Source organism: Hippopotamus amphibius, chromosome 1, assembly GCF_030028045.1.
Source record: "Hippopotamus amphibius kiboko isolate mHipAmp2 chromosome 1, mHipAmp2.hap2, whole genome shotgun sequence".
In the NCBI taxonomy this organism is placed as follows: domain Eukaryota; kingdom Metazoa; phylum Chordata; class Mammalia; order Artiodactyla; family Hippopotamidae; genus Hippopotamus; species Hippopotamus amphibius.
Genome location: NC_080186.1, coordinates 216,718,856 through 216,738,198, shown reverse-complemented (window position 1 = coordinate 216,738,198; position 19,343 = coordinate 216,718,856). Strand labels below are relative to the sequence as shown.

The following is a 19,343-nucleotide window of genomic DNA, read 5'->3' as shown; positions in this document are numbered from 1 at the left end:
ATAGGGGTAGTGGATTAAGAGATACAAACCACTATGTCTAAAATAAATAAGCTACAGGGATATATTTTACAGCACAGTACAGGGAATATAGCCAATAACTTATAATAGCTATAAATGGAGTATAGCCTTTAAAAATTGTGAATCACCAGGTTGTACACCTGAAATTTATATAATAGCACACATCAACTATTCCTAATACAATTAACGTATGTTGTTCACAGAAGAAAAAAAGAGGTGATGCTAAAGTTATTTAACCATAGGGCATTTCCCAGTCAGAGGAGAAGAAAGCCAAAGCACTGGAGCCAGGTCCTGAGGCCCCCACCCCGGGCCAGGCAGACCCCTCTGTTGCTGGACCATGGAGAGATCCCAGGCTCAGGACTCAGGGCAGTAACCATGACACACATACTTCAGTGCCGCAGCAGTGGGCAAGCCCTACAGATCCATGCCAGCTGCACATCAGCCCTGTTAGGGTGAGCCGGGCAAGGGATGGGGGCCTGGATTAAAGCAGAAGTGGAGAGAAAGGAGCAGGTTTGGGAGAAATACAGAAAATAGCATCATACTTCTCAGTGATTCACTAGACACAGGAAGGGAGGAGGGTCGAGGCTGGCGGCCACATTCCTGGTCTGGGAGGCTGTGAGGAAGGAAGGTTGAGCATCTCCACTCGGGCAGGGGCCTTTCACGAAGCATCTGATGACTGTAGACATCTGGAACCTGAGATGATCAGAGGCTGTTCTCTGGGTGGGGTTACGCTGGATACGAGTGAGCAATGTCTGGCGATGCGGCTAAGGGAGTGGCCTCTCCAGAGTCATGTTTCCGTCCACTGTGCCTGGAAGCAGGGTGTGAGGTCCCCTTCCTTGAGCTCCCAGGTCATTACGATCGCATATATTTCCTAGCCCGTTAGAATGGAATTTTTTTGACGTAAATGACAAAACTCTAAGGGCCATTTTGGGCCTGAATCATGAGCTAAGCAGCTGTTTCGCTTGTCAAGTGTTAAATGATTTGTTCTGGATCAGAGGCTACAAGGCAAGAAATAGGGCTAGAAAAACAGGAGCAGGTAGAGAGGTCGACAGTCAGCGGAGATGTATGAGTGTGACCTTTGGCACCAGCAACAAAGAGCGCTCAGGCTGACCTCCGTTGTCATAACACGGGAAATATCACAGCCCTTTTCTCATCCCCACCCGGGGAGGAAAACTTTCTTCTGAGAATGGATTCCGTGAGCATTTTTGTGCTCTGTCGTTAAAAATGGCTTGGGAATGAAGAGCGAGCTTTTGTTGACCATGAGCAGGATCCTGCTGACACCATTTGCAAAGAACAGAAAGAAATCTTCACCTGGAATAGATGGGGGGCCATGAAGTTGCATGGAGCACTGTTTAGAAAAAAACACTTTTTTAAGGACAGCTGATTTGAAAACAGATTGACTGACTTGCTGATATGGAGAATACGTATCATTTTGCTACAAGTTCTCTACCAACCTTTGGGCACTTGTGACAGTACCAACTGTGGTTTACGAGTTTGTTTTGTTCTGTTCAGTTTTGAAAGTGTCCTATTTCTTACCATGGATCTATATTCGAGAGATTTTCCTGTGGCTTCATCTAGTCCAGGCACAGAGAGAACCTTAGAATCAGAGAGAACCTTAGCCCTAAATGGGCTTTAGCATCTATTAGTCCAACTTCCTACCTAACACAAGAATTCCCAATATTTATTTTTGTTTGCTTTTCAGTTTCCGAAGACCATGCCTGTTCACAGAATGAACGTAGTTGATTTATTACTTGTCCATGGACATCAGTTTATATAAGGGTTTATATATTAACATGTCTGCAGACATATGCAGTCCCTTTTAAATAAATATTTGAGTAAAACAGAGAAAGAAAATGTGCCTATATGTGCTATAAGATAAAAAATATGCATATATCCAGTGTATATTTACAGAATAATGAACTGCCTTTATATGCATTTATGATAAGCTTCATTTGTATATGGTCGAAATTTGACTATCGTATAGGCTATTGTGGTGTATATTTATATAAAAATCTTTGATAAAATTTTAATTGACCTACATTATCATAATACTAGTACCCTATTATTGTCTGTCTACAAAAGAAGAGTCCAAAGGACCTTTGTTTAAAACAAACACACACACATCTCTCTCTCTCTCTCTCTCTTTCTCTCTCTCTCACACACACACACTTTATGCTGTCAGCTTTTTTCAAACCCTTGGACTCATTTCTGTCAGTGAAGCTTGGGAAGCACCATGCTTGAATGAGTCTTACATGATTTTACCAGGAACTCTTTCTGGAAAGGTCCTCTCATTCTTTCTTTTCATATTTGGAGCACTCACAGCAGATATACCCTGAAGAAAATAAGTCCATGAATTTCTGCATTTCAAAAGCCACCAGGCAGTGTGCTTCTTCAAGAGCGTGGTTAGGATCACAGGTCAGACTCAGGAACCAGAGGCATAATGTAACTTCCTCCTGCTGTTGACCTCTGGCTCTGTGCATTCCAAATGGTGGGACCAGAGCTTGGAAACAGAAATAGAGAAACTAGCAAGAAGGGTCAGCTTGCTGCCTAGGCCTGCTCTTAGAGACAGATGGCTACTACAGTTAGTTACACATCTCCCTGGAATGTGTCATTCCAGCTGAATTGGCTCTCACTTCTTGAAGGCAAGATTACATGCCGCAGACGGATCCCCTCCAGGTCTGTGTGTGTGTGATGTGTGTATCACATTGGCAATAGTGCTCATGCCATTACCCTCAAGATGCAACTGGCTTTGGCCTGAGAATCCAAAATCAGACTATGAGTAGAGTTACAGGTTTAAAGCTGAAAGGTCTGTGAATATCGTTTTCTTTCCCATCCAGAGACACCGGGACACTTCCTCACTGCTCTCCATAAATGAGCCCTGTAGTGTCAATATTTAGATTCCTCACAATCAGAATTAACAGCGTTAGTTTAGTTCTGAAAATTGTATGGATGCTAAATACTATGACAGCTATCCTTCCAGTTTCCTTATTTCCTCTCTTTTCACATCAGATCTTATATTTCAGAAAAGTCAAAGGCTTGCAACTTTTATTTTTATGTTGCAAGAACATATTTTATTTATTTTATTTTTTAAGCTCTTTATTGGAATATAATTGCTTTATACTCTTGTACCAGTTTTTGAGGTACACCAAAGTGAATCAGCTGTATTTATACATATATCCCCGTATCCCCTCCCTTCCGCGATTCCCTCCCACACCCTCCCTGTCCTGGCCCTCTAAAGCATCACCCATCATCGAGTTGATCTCCCTTTGTTATACAGCAACTTCCCACTGGCTATCTATTTTACAGTTGGTAGTGTATATATGTCCATGCTACTCTCTCACTTCATCCCAGCTTCCCCTTCGCACCCCCCCCCAGCCCCCCAACCCCATGTCCTCCAGTCCATTCTCTGCATCTGCATCTTTATGCTTACCCCGTCACTGGGTTCATCAGTACCATTTTTTTAGATTCCGTGTATATGAGTTAGCATACAGTATTTATTTTTCTCTTTCTGGCTTACTTCGCTCTGCAAAACAGTCTCTAGGTCTATCCATCTCATTACATATAGCTCCATTTCATTCCTTTTTATGGCTGAGTAATATTCCATTGTATATATGTACCACATCTTCTTTATCCATTCATCTGTTGATGGGCATTTAGGTTGCTTCCATGTCCTGGCTATTGTAAATAGTGCTGCAATGAACATTATGGTACATGTTTCTTTTTGGATTATGGTTTTCTCTGGGTATATGCCCAGGAGTGGGATTACTGGGTCATATGGTAGTTCCATTATAGTTTTTTAAGGGACCTCCAAACTGTTTTCCATAGTGGCTGTACCAACTTACATTCCCACCAACAGTGTAGGAGGTTCCCTTTTCTCCACATCCTCTCCAACATTATTGTTTCTAGATTTTTTGATGATGGCTATTCTGACTGGTGTGAGGTGATACCTCATTGTGGCTTTGACTTGCATTTCTCTAATGATCAGTGATGTTGAGCATCTTTCCATGTGTTTGTTGGCCATCTGTATGTCTTCTTTGGAGAAGTGTCTATTTAGGTCTTCCGCGCATTTGTGGATTGGGTTATTTACTTTTTTTGTATTAAGCTGCATGAGCTGCTTATATATTTTGGAGATTAGTCCTTTGTCAGTTGCTTCATTGGCAAGTATTTTCTCCCATTCTGAGGGTTGCCTTCTTGTCTTGTTTATGGTTTCTTTCGCTGTGCAAAAGCTTTTAAGTTTCATGAGGTCCCATTTGTTTCTTCTTGATTTTATTTCCATGATTCTAGGAGGTGGGTCAAAAAGGATCTTGCTTTGATGTATGTCACAGAGTGTTCTGCCTGTGTTTTCCTCTGGAGTTTTATAGTGTCTGGCCTTACCTGGAGGTCTTTAATCCATTTTGAGTTTATTTTTGTGTATGGTGTTAGGAAGTGTTCTAATTTCATTCTTTGGCATGTAGCTGTCCAGTTTTCCCAGCACCAGTTATTGAAGAGGCTGTCTTTTCTCCATTGTATATTCTTGCCTCCTTTGTCAAAGATAAGGTGCCCATATGTGTGTAGGTTTACCTCTGGGTTCTCTATTCTGTTCCATTGATCTTCCTTTCTATTTTTGTACCAGTACCATACTGTCTTGATCACTGTAGCCTTGTAGTATAGTTTGGAGTCTGGAAGCCTGATTCCACCAACTCCATCTTTCCTTCTCAAGATTGCTTTGGCTATTCGGGGTCTTTGAGTTTCCATACAAATTGCAAGATTTCCTGTTCTAGTTCTGTGAAAAATGCCATTGGTAATTTGATAGGGATTGCATTGAATCTGTAAATTGCTTTGGGTAGGATGGTCATTTTCACAATATTGATTCTTCCAATCCAGGAACATGGTATGTCCTTCCATCTGTTTGTATCATCTTTGATTTCTTTCATCAGTGTCTTATAATTTTCTGCATACAGGTCTTTTGCCTCCTTAGGCAAGTTTATTCCTAGGTATTTTATTCTTTCTGTGTTTGCAACTCTTTGAAAAGGTTAATTCCCCCTTTGAGTGAAAGGTAATATGAAATTCAAAAATTAAATAATGCCAAAGCAAAAGGCCCCTAATAGCTCCCACTTCCTAGCTTGAATAACCATGTAAAATAGGTGAGTATCTTTTCATCCCACTTGTTTTCTAGATATAATGATATAATTTATGTGTATATAAAAATGAAATCACTACTATTTACACTGGTTTGAAAAGAGTTTTTTTCCTGGACAGTTTCCAAATCAGTGCAGAAAAATCTACCTCATTTTTTTTTGCCAATAGTTACATTGTCTTCTATAGCATGGCTGTACCATGGTTGATTTAACTATTCCCCTCACCCTCCCTTTTTCCCACTTTTTTTTTTACAAATGAGAAGGTGAAATATCTCTGCTGATCTTGGCCACCAGGACTGTCCAGCTGCACCTGGTTAAATCTTATAGAGTCACAGATGACACAAGATGTGTGACAATGTTTCATGCTGATTAGATAGTATTTATATTTTAAACCAGTGACAGGTTGAGGGGATAACATTTTATTTCTATAGGAATAAAAGCAGAAATTCATCTGATCATTGTTCCCTTTCTAAGCTTCTTGGTCACTTGAGAAAGTAGATTTGGAGCCACTTTTCCAAAGAGAATTTTAGCTGGCTATGTGCCTTGTGAGTGAAGACTACTGACAAATAAATATAGGTGGTTTACTTTTTAGCTGTTGAAAACTGATCTCACCTATAATACTTATTTCTTATTAATATTAATTAATAATACTAATGTTTTAGACTGGATCTGTGTCTTGTACCTAAAATCTGCCTTCTTACCAAACACCAGGTCATTGAAAATATCATATAACTAGCAACCAAATATAGATCAATAGAGTAGATGCTAACTCACCAACGCTTCAGGGACAGAGCCCAGGAAAGAACATGAAAGCCAGCATTCTTCTCCATGCATCCCACACTTCTGCCTTGGCATCTTGAAAGATTTCAGACAGTCAGGCAGCTGGGGAGGCAGCTGGTTTCTGCATTCACAAAGCACGTCAGCTTGAGCCTGGTAAATGGCTTTGTTTATCATGCAAGACACATAACACTCTTATTAGCGCCACGCTGATTAGCGCTGTGCACTCACTGTTTTCTGTAATACCCTAATTGAGGTCCTTCCTTGCCTGGAATTTACATTATGTTTAGATAAATCCCTCAGTATGACATTCAATTAGAACCACTGTCCACGCAAGAATCTTTATTTATTTATTTTTTAAGACAAAAAAGGCGTGATGCCAACATGAAGACGAGAAGCCATTTTACTGTGTGCGGGTGAATATCCTAAAGCAGCAACCACTTTCGCAGTTGCGTGTGGCTTGTATCACTTTCTAGTCCTTCACTCCATGCTGGTGTCTCCCCACTTCCAGATGTTTGTGGTTTGGGCTTTGTGTCACTCTCAAATGCAAATGTAACTCATCTTGAAGTGGATCTGGGGAGGAGGGGTCCTGAGAATTCATGGCTGAGTAGTTATGGCAGTCAGTGTTTTCCTCCGTCATTCTGTCATTCATTTTTAATCTCGGTAATGGTATTTTAGTTTTACGAAGCATCTGCAGGGTCATTTCTCAAAACCCTCACTGTGTCTATGCCTCATTCAGGCCACAGGATATCATCCATCAATCTCCCCCACCCCACCCCCACCCCCGCCCTAGGGTGTATCCTAAAAGGGGAGTAGCAGTGACCTCCTTTTCTAGGACTCCCTCCTGCCTCTAGGGCTCTCCTGTCTCTCTTCAAGTCAGATGGCTGTAATATAGTAGGAGAGAGTTGGGGATTGGGCATGGCAGTCAGTCCTGGCTGGTCTCATCTACTTCTTTAGTACCGATTTGAACTGTATCCCTAACTTGGATGTAAGAAACGTAAGAATTTGCTCTCTTTGTTTTCATGGACCTGAATCAGACAAGAAATTTGGCAAGCACTCTTAAGAGAAGATTCCTTTGGATACATACCTCCACCCCTTCTGTACTACCTCTACACTTTCTTTAGAACCTGTTCTAGCATGAATCACACTATTTATTGTGTCTTTTAACACATCTGCCTCTTCTTCTGGACTTTGACTCTTTGAGGGTAGGGAATAAATGTTAACCTTCACATCTCAGCACTGTGACAGACGCATAGAGGCACTCAATAAAAGTGAGGTATGAATGAATGCACAGAAAGTAAATTGAAATATCACTAACCATTAGGGAAGTGCAAATTAAAACCATGGTGAGATACCACTACACACCTACAGAATGGCCAAAATTTAACCAAAAAAAAAAACCTAACAAAGTGGTGGGAAGTGTGTGAAGCAGCTAGGACTCTCATATGCTGGTGGTAGGAAGGCAAAATGGTACAGCCACTGTGGAAAATAGTTTGGCAGTTTCTTATAAAACTAAACATATATTTATTAAATGATTCAATTTACCCACTCCTAGGTATTTACCCATGAGAAAGGGAAAACTTTGGGACACACAAAAACCTGTCTGAAGTGTTTATAAACAGCTTTATTTATAATCCTTTAAAAATAGAAAAATTCCAATTGTCCTTCAGCTGATGAGTTGACAAACAAATGAAATATCCACACAATGAAATGCTACTCAGCCATGAAAAGGAGCAAACTGTTAATATGTGCAGCAATCTGCATGCATGCATTACGCTGTATGAGAAGGCAGATTTTAAAAGCCACATAAAATGTAAACCCATTTATATGACATTGTGGAAAAGGCAAAACTGTAGGGACAGAGAACAGACCAGTGATTGCCAGGCATTGGGCATAGAGAGGGGTTGACTGAAGGAATGTTTTGGGGTGATGGAGCAGTCTGTATCCTGGTTATGATGCTGGTTATGTGACTGCGCATTTATCAAACTCATAGAACAATGTAATTTAAAAGGTAATAATAAATTTTACTGTATACAAATTGCAAATTTCATTAGAAAAAGTAAATCAAGGTTGTTTTGCTGTTTAGTGTGGATTCAGAAAAAAATGTCAAAAGAAAACCTGAGTAACTAATATCTTAGCAGCCTGCGGTGATTCTGCGCATGTTCATATAAACACGTAAACACACAAAAGGGTGTATGTGTGTGTGTGCAGTCATTTAACAAACATTTAAAGAATACTTCATATGGACCAGGACTTGCTATAGGCACTGGGGTTATATTGATGAATAACAAAAGCAGAATTCCTGCTTTCATGGTGTGGAAAGGGACAGACAGGGAACAAGTAAACAAATCAATGAATACATAGCTTTAGATAGCAGTAAGTGCTGTGGAGACAATAAAACAGGCTTGGGGATGAGTGGGATTGGGTGTTAGGGCCTCGCTGAAGAGGTGACCTTAAACTGAGACCTGGAAAGTATAAAGGAGGCATCCGTGTATGAAATAGTCAGGGCAGTCCAGGCAGGGACAACGTAAAAGGAAAGGCCCCGAGGGGACTCCACTGAGGACAAGAAATACTGAAAAATTCTCTCACTTCGAAACTCATAGAAAGGCTCACTGACGTACAACTACCATCCTTTCAGTGCATGGCTGGGCTTCCTAGTAAATAAGGCAAAGCCCATAAAATGGAATTACGTTTCACGTATTCAGAGAGCTGGCAGCAGGTCGGTGGGATGGACCAAATGAGCCAGCGGAGCAGCAGAAGATGAGCTGGGATACGTAGGCGGGGATCAGTTTCTGTTGGCTCCAGTGCTTTTAAAAAAGAATTCCTTTATATGAAGCTCTGAGATCAAATGTGAAGTGAACACAGTATGTTTTCTTAGTTCCATCACAGAGTTTCCTCGGTGTTTTGGATATTTGAGATGTCTGAACTTCTGCTACATAAAACATCGAGAGTAGACATCCCCTCCTAAAGTTTACGATGTAGTTAATTTAGCAGTCCACATAGTCCTCATGTATTAAATTCCCGGAAAATGCTTATGAATCTAAGATTGATGTAGCATGTCATTGGTGTTTACATCATTTACCAATGAATTCTGTATTTAAGAGGAAGCATAGACATGAGGACATGTGTGGTATAAGATTCTGCCTCAGATCCCAGTGGAGAAGATTCTGATATATAACTTCAGCTGCGTGGCTTTGAGGAACTCATGTCATCTCCAAGATCTTGCTTGGCTCCTGTGCAAACAGGGAATAGTTATCCTGCTCTCCTGGGGATGGAGGGTAGACTATCTGACTTTTGCTCACAGCAGCCTTCTAAATACCAAGCGTTGCAAAAATTAGAATTTTGCCTCACATAATTGATCTATGCCTCCATAAATCTCTTCTCTGTTTTCAATTAGATTTGATATACTTCATTATTTCTCCTTTAGAATCATGGTGGAATTTTGCTTTCAACCATTTTATATTCATTCTAATATTGGGTTTTTTTTTTTTTTTTTAAGTTCTTGAAGAGATTTCTGTTGGTATCCCATATGTTTGTTTTCGTTATGTTATAATGAAAACTATTTAGAAATTTAAAATTGTCTTGATCTAGTGTATGGCGTGTGCATGTGGAAAGGTTGGCAAATGCCACTTCTTAGTCATCGCGCTGGTCAGCGTGCTGGCAAGAAACCAGTGACACCCTCAGAGGAGGTTGCTGAAAAGAGCTACGTGGGAACAGTCAAGAGAAGCCAATATGGAATAAGAAAGCGCTTCAGAGCTAGTAGCAGAAGAGCATCCTGTGCCCACTTATGCCTCAAAGGGCAGGGGGAGATAGGGGTCGCCAGTACCTGACGAGAGCTGTGGTTTTATGAGAAGATTCCAGGGGATGAGTACACCCACTGTCAAACCTCCATGCAGCCAGGAGGAGGGGAGAAGGGAAGCAAGGGGGATAAACACCCTGTACCCTGCTCCCCTCCTCTATCCTCCTGCCAGTGCTTCCTTTATTCAGACCCAACTGGAAGCTGGTACGCAAGGGAGCCAGTTGGTGTGGTCCGCAAGGGCCATTTCCTGGCACACAGCAGAGACAAGAGTGCAGAGTGATCTGGAGGAGCAGATAGAAGATACCCAGCCCAGGGATCTGTTGGGAAAAGCACTGTCCCAAATTCATTTACCCTGGCCTTTAGAGTTTGGTTGTCCAGAAATATACATGCACCCCCATTCCTAGCCCCGGACCCCTTTGATTCCAAGCATTTCTTCTCAGCATTGGCTGTCTTCAAGGTGAGCTGGTCACTGTGGCTAATGCCCAGATTAGCTCATTCCTCTGGGAGTGGTAAGATTTGACTATTAATCCATTCAAGGTGTCGACACCCGCAGGGACGTGGGGTCCTCGCTCTCCCTCACCCCTCCCGTCTTCCTTTTCCAGGATGGAGCTTCAGCATGGGGTCGGCCTACCAGTTCCACAGCTGGCGCGTGTTCGTCATCGTGTGTGCCCTCCCCTGTGTCTCCTCAGTGGTGGCCCTCACGTTCATGCCCGAAAGCCCACGGTTCTTGTTGGAGGTAAGACTCATCATTACAAATGCTCAAAGAAGCCACGTACGTGGGAACGAGTTCCTTTTCATTCCAGCAGAGTAGGTTTGCGTCTACAGGAGGTCCATTTTTCCTTCCTACTGCGGAGCTAGGGAGGGTTTGGTTTCATGGAGACATGCTTTCAACAACCAACGTGTGAAAAGGCTGCCTCGTGGCCAGAAAGCACTAATGTTCCTCCTCAAGTAACTCATTTCCTTCAATGAAGAGAGTGTGGCTTATTGTTTTGTAATGAAACCTACTATCCAAAGGTGCTATTTCTAGTTAGAGGCACATCCCTTGAGCTGCTAATGCACTCAAGGATATCCAAGTAGTCTGGTGTTCCAGTGGGACAAACCTAAATGCGTTTGTGCTGTTACACCCAATTGGATCTGACAATACCGCGTGGTTATTGGAAACTCAGGGAGCATGTGTGTTTCACTTCATGGCCTTCACTGTCTACTCATATTTCTTAGGTTGGAAAACATGATGAAGCCTGGATGATTCTGAAGTTAATTCATGACACGAACATGAGAGCACGGGGTCAGCCTGAGAAGGTCTTCTCGGTGAGTATTGCTTCTCAGTGAATCCTCTACACAGAGGTCGAGAAACCTTTTCTGAAAAGGCCTGGCTGTAAATTCCTCTCTTATTGCACCAGCCACTCATGTTTCAGTGCCTCACACTTGCCATTTTTCCTACACCTGCCGCACCGCTGTTGTATGTGCTGTTCCCTCTGCATAGAATGTTCTTCCGTCCTCTAGTTACAAAATTTATTCTCAATGGGAAAACTAGTTTACACTAATGAAAGTTGGATGGACAGAATTTTTTGGAAAGAACAATGGTTTTTTTTTTCTCCAGCATCTCCACTAAAATAAAAAAGAAAAGAAAAGAAAAAAAGAACAGTGGTTTTTAAATCCTTTTATATATACAGCATATAGTTAGACAAAAAATGCTTTGTCTAAAATTGGTTTAAGGATGGTATAAGCAAGATCTTCAGTATCTTAGAGATAATATCAATTATAGTTCTTAAGTGAAATAGTTCCTGATGAAATTGTCCACGGACATCTTATTTATTCATTTCATTTTTTAATAAGAAATGGATTTTTCAGAATGTGAAGATAGGCCCTGAAAACTATCCTGTTTCTTTCTTTCCTTTATCTCCATTATGTCCAAGAAATCACTGTGTTATTATTCTCCATCCTAAATATCTCTCATCCTTGTCTCTTACTTTCTGCCCTTCCTGCCACTGATTTGGTTCAGCCCTTGTTACTCACTGCCCTCTGCCCTTGCACTGTTCTTCAGGAATCACAAACTGTCTGTAGTTTCCAATACACTCTTTTCTCTCACATCTCTGCACGTTTGCACATAGTATTCCTCCCACTTGGAATGCCCTTCAAGTAGTTGACACACATGGCAAATGACATACTTCTCCACACGCTCCAGCTCAAATACCGCAGTCCATGAAGCCTTCTCTCTCACTCTCAGGTCAGCTCGAGTGTTCTGTACAGTGTTCCTCCCATCTGATATAGATTTCCATGAGAATACTTTCCAATTTGTATGGTAATTGCTTGGAGGGTGTGAGGTTTTATGTTTGCATCTCCAGGGTCTAGTGCCAGGCCTGGCTCCCCAGGGGTGCCAATGAAAGAATGCGCAAACAAACATTGGTGAGTGAAGAAGAAGCTTCCCAAAAGTAATACGTTAAGTCAGAATGTCCATCATCAAAAAGAACACAAATAACAAACGTTAGCAAGAAAGTGGAGTAAAGGAAACCCTCATACACTATTGGTGGGGATGTAAATTGGTGAAGACACGGTGGAAAACAGTACGGAGGTTCCTCAAAAAACTAAAAGTAGAGCTACCATATGGCCCCGCAATTCCACTCCTGGGTATACATGCGAAAAAAAACCAAAAACACTAATTCAAAAAGATACATGCACCCCAATGTGTTCTTTTTTATTATAATAGCATTATTTATAATAGCCAACATATGGAAGCAACCTAGGTGTCCATCAACAGATGAATGGATAAAGAAGATGTGGCACACATATACAGTGGAATATTACGTAGCCATAAGAAAAGAATAAAATTTTGCCATTTGCTGCAAAATGGATGGACTTGGAGGACATTATGCTAAGTGAAATAATTCAGACAGAGAAAGGCAAATACTGTATGATATCACGTGTGGAATCTAAAAAATACAACAAGTTAATGAATATAACAAAACAGAAACAGACTCACAGATACAGAGAACAAACCAGTGGTTACCAGTGAGGAGAGGGGAGCCGGGAGGGCTACTATAGGGGTAGGAGGGAAAAAAGGGGTTATTATGGGAGTATATGAAATCATCTGTGTGAAATTTTTGGAAATTGTAAAGCACTATAGAATTTAATGAATCTTTCATTCGATACCAAAAAAAAAAAAAACCCCTGTGATTTAAAAAAAAAAATTCTGGAGTATCACAAAATAATGCCTACGTGGATGATTTGGAGCTGACTCTATTTGGCATCCTGTATTTAACTCAGACATTATTGTCACTAAACACAGATATCTTTGTTTGCATAGCCAAGAAAAGGCTACTACCCATCTGGTATAATTTGAAAGATACCGAGTTCCCAAAATCACCTCTGTCAAAAGCCAGTCTTGGTACCTCGATTCGCACAGTAGAAGTGCTGCTTCAGATGTTGGCAAACTCTCCAGAAAGATCTGTTCAGAAGTTATCCTTGACAGGGGTAACATCTGTGCATCCTCTCTCAGGTGTATCAAAAGCAGGTAGATGTTGACTAACAGGATAAGATGGGACAGGTCCATAAAAGAGCCATGCTTCCTTTTTTCTCTCTCTCTCTTTTCAGGCTTCATCCTCTGTGTTTGAAGCATTGCTTCTCTTGACTCTTGGTTCATTTCCTTAGGAAAAGGAGGCTAGCTTAAGTCATGGATACAGCTTCAGGCTGAACCTCCATCCTTTCTTCCCCTTCTATCACTGAAGAGTCAGTGTTGAGGCTTGTAATTGAAGCTCATTCACTGGACCTCACCTCATGGTCACCTGTGGGTATTCACTGACTAGTCACTGTGGGGGACTGTGGGAGAAGGAAGAAAGGGTCACATGGGTGCTCTAAGAATGGAAGTTTGATGGGAAAGCTTTAAGAACTGTGTTTTAGGGACCAGATTCATCAAATAAGTAGCTTCCAAAGAAAAGCGTGTTCAACTGCTTTAGTCCAAGCAAAGTAATTCTTAATCCAGAAGTGAATCTATCTGGATGTTTTATCTGCTAATGTGTGCCTTTTTTTCTCCCCTTTAAGAACTTTTGTTGAGATACAGTTGACATGCAATAAACTGCATATATTTAAAGTGTACAATTCGATATTTTTTCTTATTAGTAATGTATACATGGCAATCCCAATCTCCCAATTCATCCCCCCCACCATGTATGCCTTTTTTTAAAATTTATTTTATTGAAGTATAATTGATTTATAATGTTGTGTTAATTTCTATTGTGCAGCAAAGTGATTCAGTTGTACATGTATACGCATTCTTTTTCATATTCTTTTCCATTATGATTTATCACAGGAAATTGAATATAGTTCCCTGTACTATATGGTAGGACCTTGTTGCTTATCCATTCTCTAGATGATAGTTTGCTTCTGCGAATCCCAAACTCCTGATCCATCCCTCCCCAACCCCCCAATGTGTGCCTTTTTAGTAATGATTCAGAGAAGGGCATATTGGTTTCGTATTATTCCATTTCTAGTTACTCTTCCCCCTCTTCTTTATAGTATTCCCTCCCATTCTTAATTCAGTTCGTTTAGGTGCCTTTGAGCCTGTGTACCTACACCAGTGGTCTCACACATGTATGGATACCTGCTTATATATCAAATACCTGCTTCCTTTTTGTTGGAATCAGCTTTCACTTCTTTAAAAACAAACTGTAAGCCGAAACTCCGCAACTTCAGAGAAGAGAACTCAGCACTTTGCCCTCTATTGCTCCTTACAGGTAAACAGAATCAAAACCCCAAGACAAATAGATGAGCTGATTGAAATTGAGAGTGACACAGGAACATGGTACAGGAGGTGTTTTGTTCGGATCCGCACAGAACTGTACGGAGTAAGTAATGAGCTCACCCTGACTTGCTGGCCAACTTGTTACTTGAGGTTAGTCAGAAACAGAGTTGACTGAACCTGTCCCATGAATGGGGTTCTTTCCCCTTCTGCCCAGGGCACCTGACTCCTGGAGTAGGACCAGGTAATAGGATCCCCTTGGGATCAGTGAGGTAGCCAAGACATTCCCTCTTTGGAGAGGTGATGTCTTGAGTTACTTTGTCCATTGGAAGCTGATAAATAAAAATTCCAGCATTTGATTTCCTATAGCCTTTAGCTTTTACATTGTATACTCGAATGAATCCAGCCTAAAGAAAACGCAACATTTTTTTATAATTTGTTGAAAGGGGTTGGGAAGTGGGGTTGACTAGATAACTGCATAAGAAAACTAACTCTAATATTTCACAGATTTGGTTGACTTTCATGAGCTGCTTCACCTACCCAGTCAGGGACAATACCATAAAGCTTACGATTGTTTGGTTCACGCTGTCGTTTGGGTAAGTGATACTTAAATTCTTGGTGAGTGAAATCTTTAAATTTCCACACTGTAACTCCCAACCAGGATGCTTTCTTTTCTTATGCTGTTTGATGCTGGGAACCTCTAGGAAAGAATTTTTGTTCATTTTAGATTTGTTGACAATTACAGTTTTTATCACCCAGTCATTTACTTTCTCCTGTGATAAAGCTGGGGGTCGCAAAACCAACAGTGCTTAGAAAGTTCGATCAGACCGTGGATGATGTGCCCCCGTGAATTCTCCACTATCGTCTCCTCAGTGGTGCAATCCCAGCCCCACTGGCCTCTTTGCTCTTCCTCGAACGTGCCAGAACTTTCTTGAACATGTTCCATCTCGGGCCTTTGCCCTCGCCTGGGCGTGGCCGGACGCGTCCCCGCCTCCCTTGAGTCTTTCCTCACACATCACCTGCTCAGTGATCCCTCCTGAAGCACCTTTTTAAAAATTGCAGCCCCTCATTACTCCCGGTCCCCTTCTCAGCTTCGTTATTCCCCATCTCACCTTCTGTCATCTTCCAATAGACAAAATGCTTTTCATTCTATAAACAGTCAAGGGAGCTCTGTCTTCCTATGGAAACTCTGTGAGAACAGGGCGTCTAAACTGTTTTGCTCACTGATGTATGGCCCTGGCACGTTATGAGTGCTCAGTAAATAGTTGTCATCGAATGAATAAAACCGCCACATACGTGCTCTAAGAAAAGAGGAGGTGGGGAGAGCTGTTCAGAATCTTAGTTACTAATGGTTGATGAGTTCACTTTACAATATGTGTGTACCACTCAATTTTTGCCTGATTTATTGTTTTTAAAAGGCAGGTAGATAATACCCTACACTTTTAGGTCAATAGGCTCTGGTAGAGCCCAATATTTATACTGCAAGTTCCATGGCTTAACATCCCTACATAAAAATGAGTGAGTGATCACAAAAAAAAAAAAAAAAATAAGTGAGTGATCACAGATGACCAGCCTTTCCCAGGGCTGTGCGTTGTAGGAAAGGGAGAGACCAGGAAGGTGGGGGTTGATCTGCTGTGTGACTTGGGGACACTATCAAGGTTTAGTTTGTTATTTCTGAATTGAGAGGGTTGACTTAGAGCATGCAAAGTAACGCCCACTCAAGTTCTAAACAAATCATTAATTCATGAAGGAAGAGAGGGCTGAAAATTAACGTGTATTAAGTGCCTACTATGTGCTAAACAGTGGCTAGATCCAAAGAAAAAGCAAGACAGAAGTCCCACTCTTGAAATGTGAAGAGTTACAGGATAATAATTATGGTTTGTTTTGTTTGTTATGGATCACATTTTAAGCTTTATGATTTTCTTATGTAAAGTCCCCGAAACTTCACACAGTGCTTAGCGTGCAGTGGCTATTCAGTAAACACTGGCTGAATAAATGAAAAATTAGTGGAAACTCCTCCACGTTATGGATGACAGACATTCCAGGGTATCATGCTTCCCTCATGGTTGCCATTTTTAAAGATTTGTATCCTCTGTGGATGACTAGAGAGCCATGCATAGAGATGCTGCCTCCTGAGTCATTTCGTATTCAGTGGCCACCACTCACACCCCTGCAGCAATTATTTCATGATCTGTGAAGAGAAGGGGTTGGAATCTGTGGACTCCATCAATCTATGGAACCCTGACAATCAGGCAGCGTCCTGATGACCATGGTGGTGATAAAAACGACTTCGTCTTTGGAGCACGCGCTACGTGCTAGGTACTTGGCATCCCATTTAATCCAAGCAACGACCCAGGAAGGTGGGTACTATCATCATTCTGATATTAGAGATGAGGCTCTGATAACTTGCCCAAGATCACACAGCTGGTAAGTGGCAAGGCCAGGATTCAAACCTAGCGTGTCTACTTGCACACGTTCTGCTCATAACCACTTCTTTCCCTGTGTGGCTCAGTGTACCTAGTGATAGACTAGAGCAGTGGTTCTCAGACTGCAGTGTGCACCCGAGAGTTACACGGAGGACTCTGCCCTGCAGTTTCTGATTCAGCGGGTCTGGATGCGGCCTGAGAATCTGCATTTCTAACCAGTTCCCAGGTGATGCTGCTGCTGGCCCAGGGACCCTGCTTTGGGTGGGAACCACCAGTTTAGAGCAGCATTGTCCAGTGAAAATATGATGTCAGCCACATGTGTCGTTTTAAACGTTCTGGCAGGCACACTTTAAAAAAAAGGGAAGAAAAGGAAACAGGTGAAATGAATGTTAATAATACATTTGATTTCACTCCTTTTGTCCAGAATATTATCATTTTGACATTTACGCCACATGAGATGATTAATGACTTAATTTTACATTTTTTCCCATAAGTATTCAAATCTGGTATTTCACTCACGGCACATCTCATTCGGACTGGCCACACTTAACTGCTCAGTAGCCACATGTGGTTAGTGACTGCTGTTCTGAAGATCACGGCAGCATGACTGAGCTGTAACCTGTGAGAATAACACACTAGAGGTGAGAGGCGGAAAGTGGGCAGGAACCTGGCTTTTCCAGTGAATAACTTAAATGGCTCCTTTCCCAGCCTTGATTGAGCATGGGCTCTGCCCCCAGGCTACCAGTACCACAGTAGTGTAGGAACCAAGAAAGATTGTCCATTAATAAAGAGGTCATTCTTTAAGGGCCCTCACAGTCTGGGGACCCCAGGAGTTTGTAGCTCCAGACGAGGAGACGGGGTTCTTCAGTGAGCCTAGGGGGATGACAAAAACATCAGGGCCAGGATGCCGTGTGCTGGTGTAGGATGGGATTCTTACACATGTCTCTTCCCAAAGGAAGGGTTCAGGAATTTCAGACCCGGGTTCTCCAGGGAAATCCAGGCCATCCCTCTAGTTTGATTTTTGCAGACTTGTGATGAGGAAGGGGCAGTGAGATTACTGTTTGATGGTTCCTAATGCTACAGGGGGCCAGTCCTAATCAATGGTGCTTCTCTGGGAACCACTACCTCTCTGAAAATGACAGGGAGATGGTCATGGCCACTAGGGTGTCGGCACCTTTACAAACTCACATTTCTTTGTCTTTGCAGGTACTACGGATTATCCGTTTGGTTCCCTGATGTCATTAAACATCTGCAGTTGAATGAGTTTAAAAATGACACGGATATGAAATTTTCAGATGTAACTGTTAACTTTACAATGGCAAATAGGATTATTACGGGAATGGAATGCGACAATGGCAGGTCCAGAAGCTTTTAAATCATTTAATTTCCTACCTGGTTTCAAAAATGTATTTCTTAGCCTTCACAGCACTAAAATATGATAGTTTGTTTTAGTTTATACATGTAGTCATTTTCAGACTGAATTTAAATACTTCCAAATGGCTTTAAAGAAAAGGTACACGTATATCAGTTACTTCACTTACAACGACTTCTGAAACTAAGCTGCTTCATATTTATAAAGAAATGGAATTGACGGGTATGAAAAGAAAATTCAGAGAGATCTTGGAAAGCAAGCAAAATAAGTTATGGAAGAGAAAAGGTTATGAGAAACTAAGATAGGATATAGCATTATTTAACTCAGAGAAGAAATCTGACTTGTAATTTCATGCCTGTTTTCTATCTCTGGAAAAGGGGACCACTTTTCAGAATTCCTTCCTTCTCCACTATGCTGAATCAAGAATTGGGGTTAAGGTGTTTCAGGAAAACTTTCAGTTGGAGAATAGAAATGATTCCCAAAGTTCAGAGCTTTGAAAAGACAGAATAAGTTAGCAAAGGACATTTTTGAGTGTGAGCCTGGAATGCCTCTTGATGAGGGGAGAGCACTGACTAAAATGTGGCTGTGGTTTATTTTTTCAGAGCAGGAAGAGGGTAGACAAGGTCCTCATTTCTACCCATTATTTGTTATCTGAGCAAATAATTGCTGGTATGAGTTCCTGTTGGTTTACATCATTCTTAGGAAATTCTCCCACTTTCAAAAGCGATCAAAGGAAAAATCGAAAATAAACGATCAAAGTTTCCCTGGGCAAAAACTAGTTTGGAAAGATGAAAAATAGAAAATTCTGTGGGATGCGTATGATTTGTGTAATGAAAAGGAGAGGTACCAATCAGGAGATAATTGTTTGGATTGACAATTCAGTGAGGCACCTAATCTGTATGGGATTACCTTCACTCTCCCGCATAAAGTACTGACTTGAGGATGTACTTGTTTTTCCACAGAAACCTTAGAGTCAAGTGCTCTATAATTCTAGGATGAAAATTGACTTCATTATTTAAAAATTATTGTTACCCATTAGGAATTTCTAATATGTTTGTGCCTCTGACAGTCATATTTTTATTTACTTATTTACTTATTT

General features: G+C 41.3%; 1 protein-coding gene across 2 annotated transcripts in view; it reads left to right on the top strand.

Moving 5' to 3' along the window:
* The window catches only part of SV2C (synaptic vesicle glycoprotein 2C), a 160,711-nt gene that overhangs the window by 120,565 nt on the left and 20,803 nt on the right, over positions 1 to 19,343 (top strand). For both annotated transcript variants that reach the window (XM_057698350.1, XM_057698341.1), the window contains exons 4-8: positions 10,314 to 10,447; positions 10,930 to 11,019; positions 14,442 to 14,552; positions 14,954 to 15,042; positions 18,079 to 18,231. In XM_057698350.1, the coding sequence (XP_057554333.1) occupies positions 10,314 to 10,447; positions 10,930 to 11,019; positions 14,442 to 14,552; positions 14,954 to 15,042; positions 18,079 to 18,231 (577 nt within the window). The remainder of the gene's footprint in view (positions 1 to 10,313; positions 10,448 to 10,929; positions 11,020 to 14,441; positions 14,553 to 14,953; positions 15,043 to 18,078; positions 18,232 to 19,343) is intronic.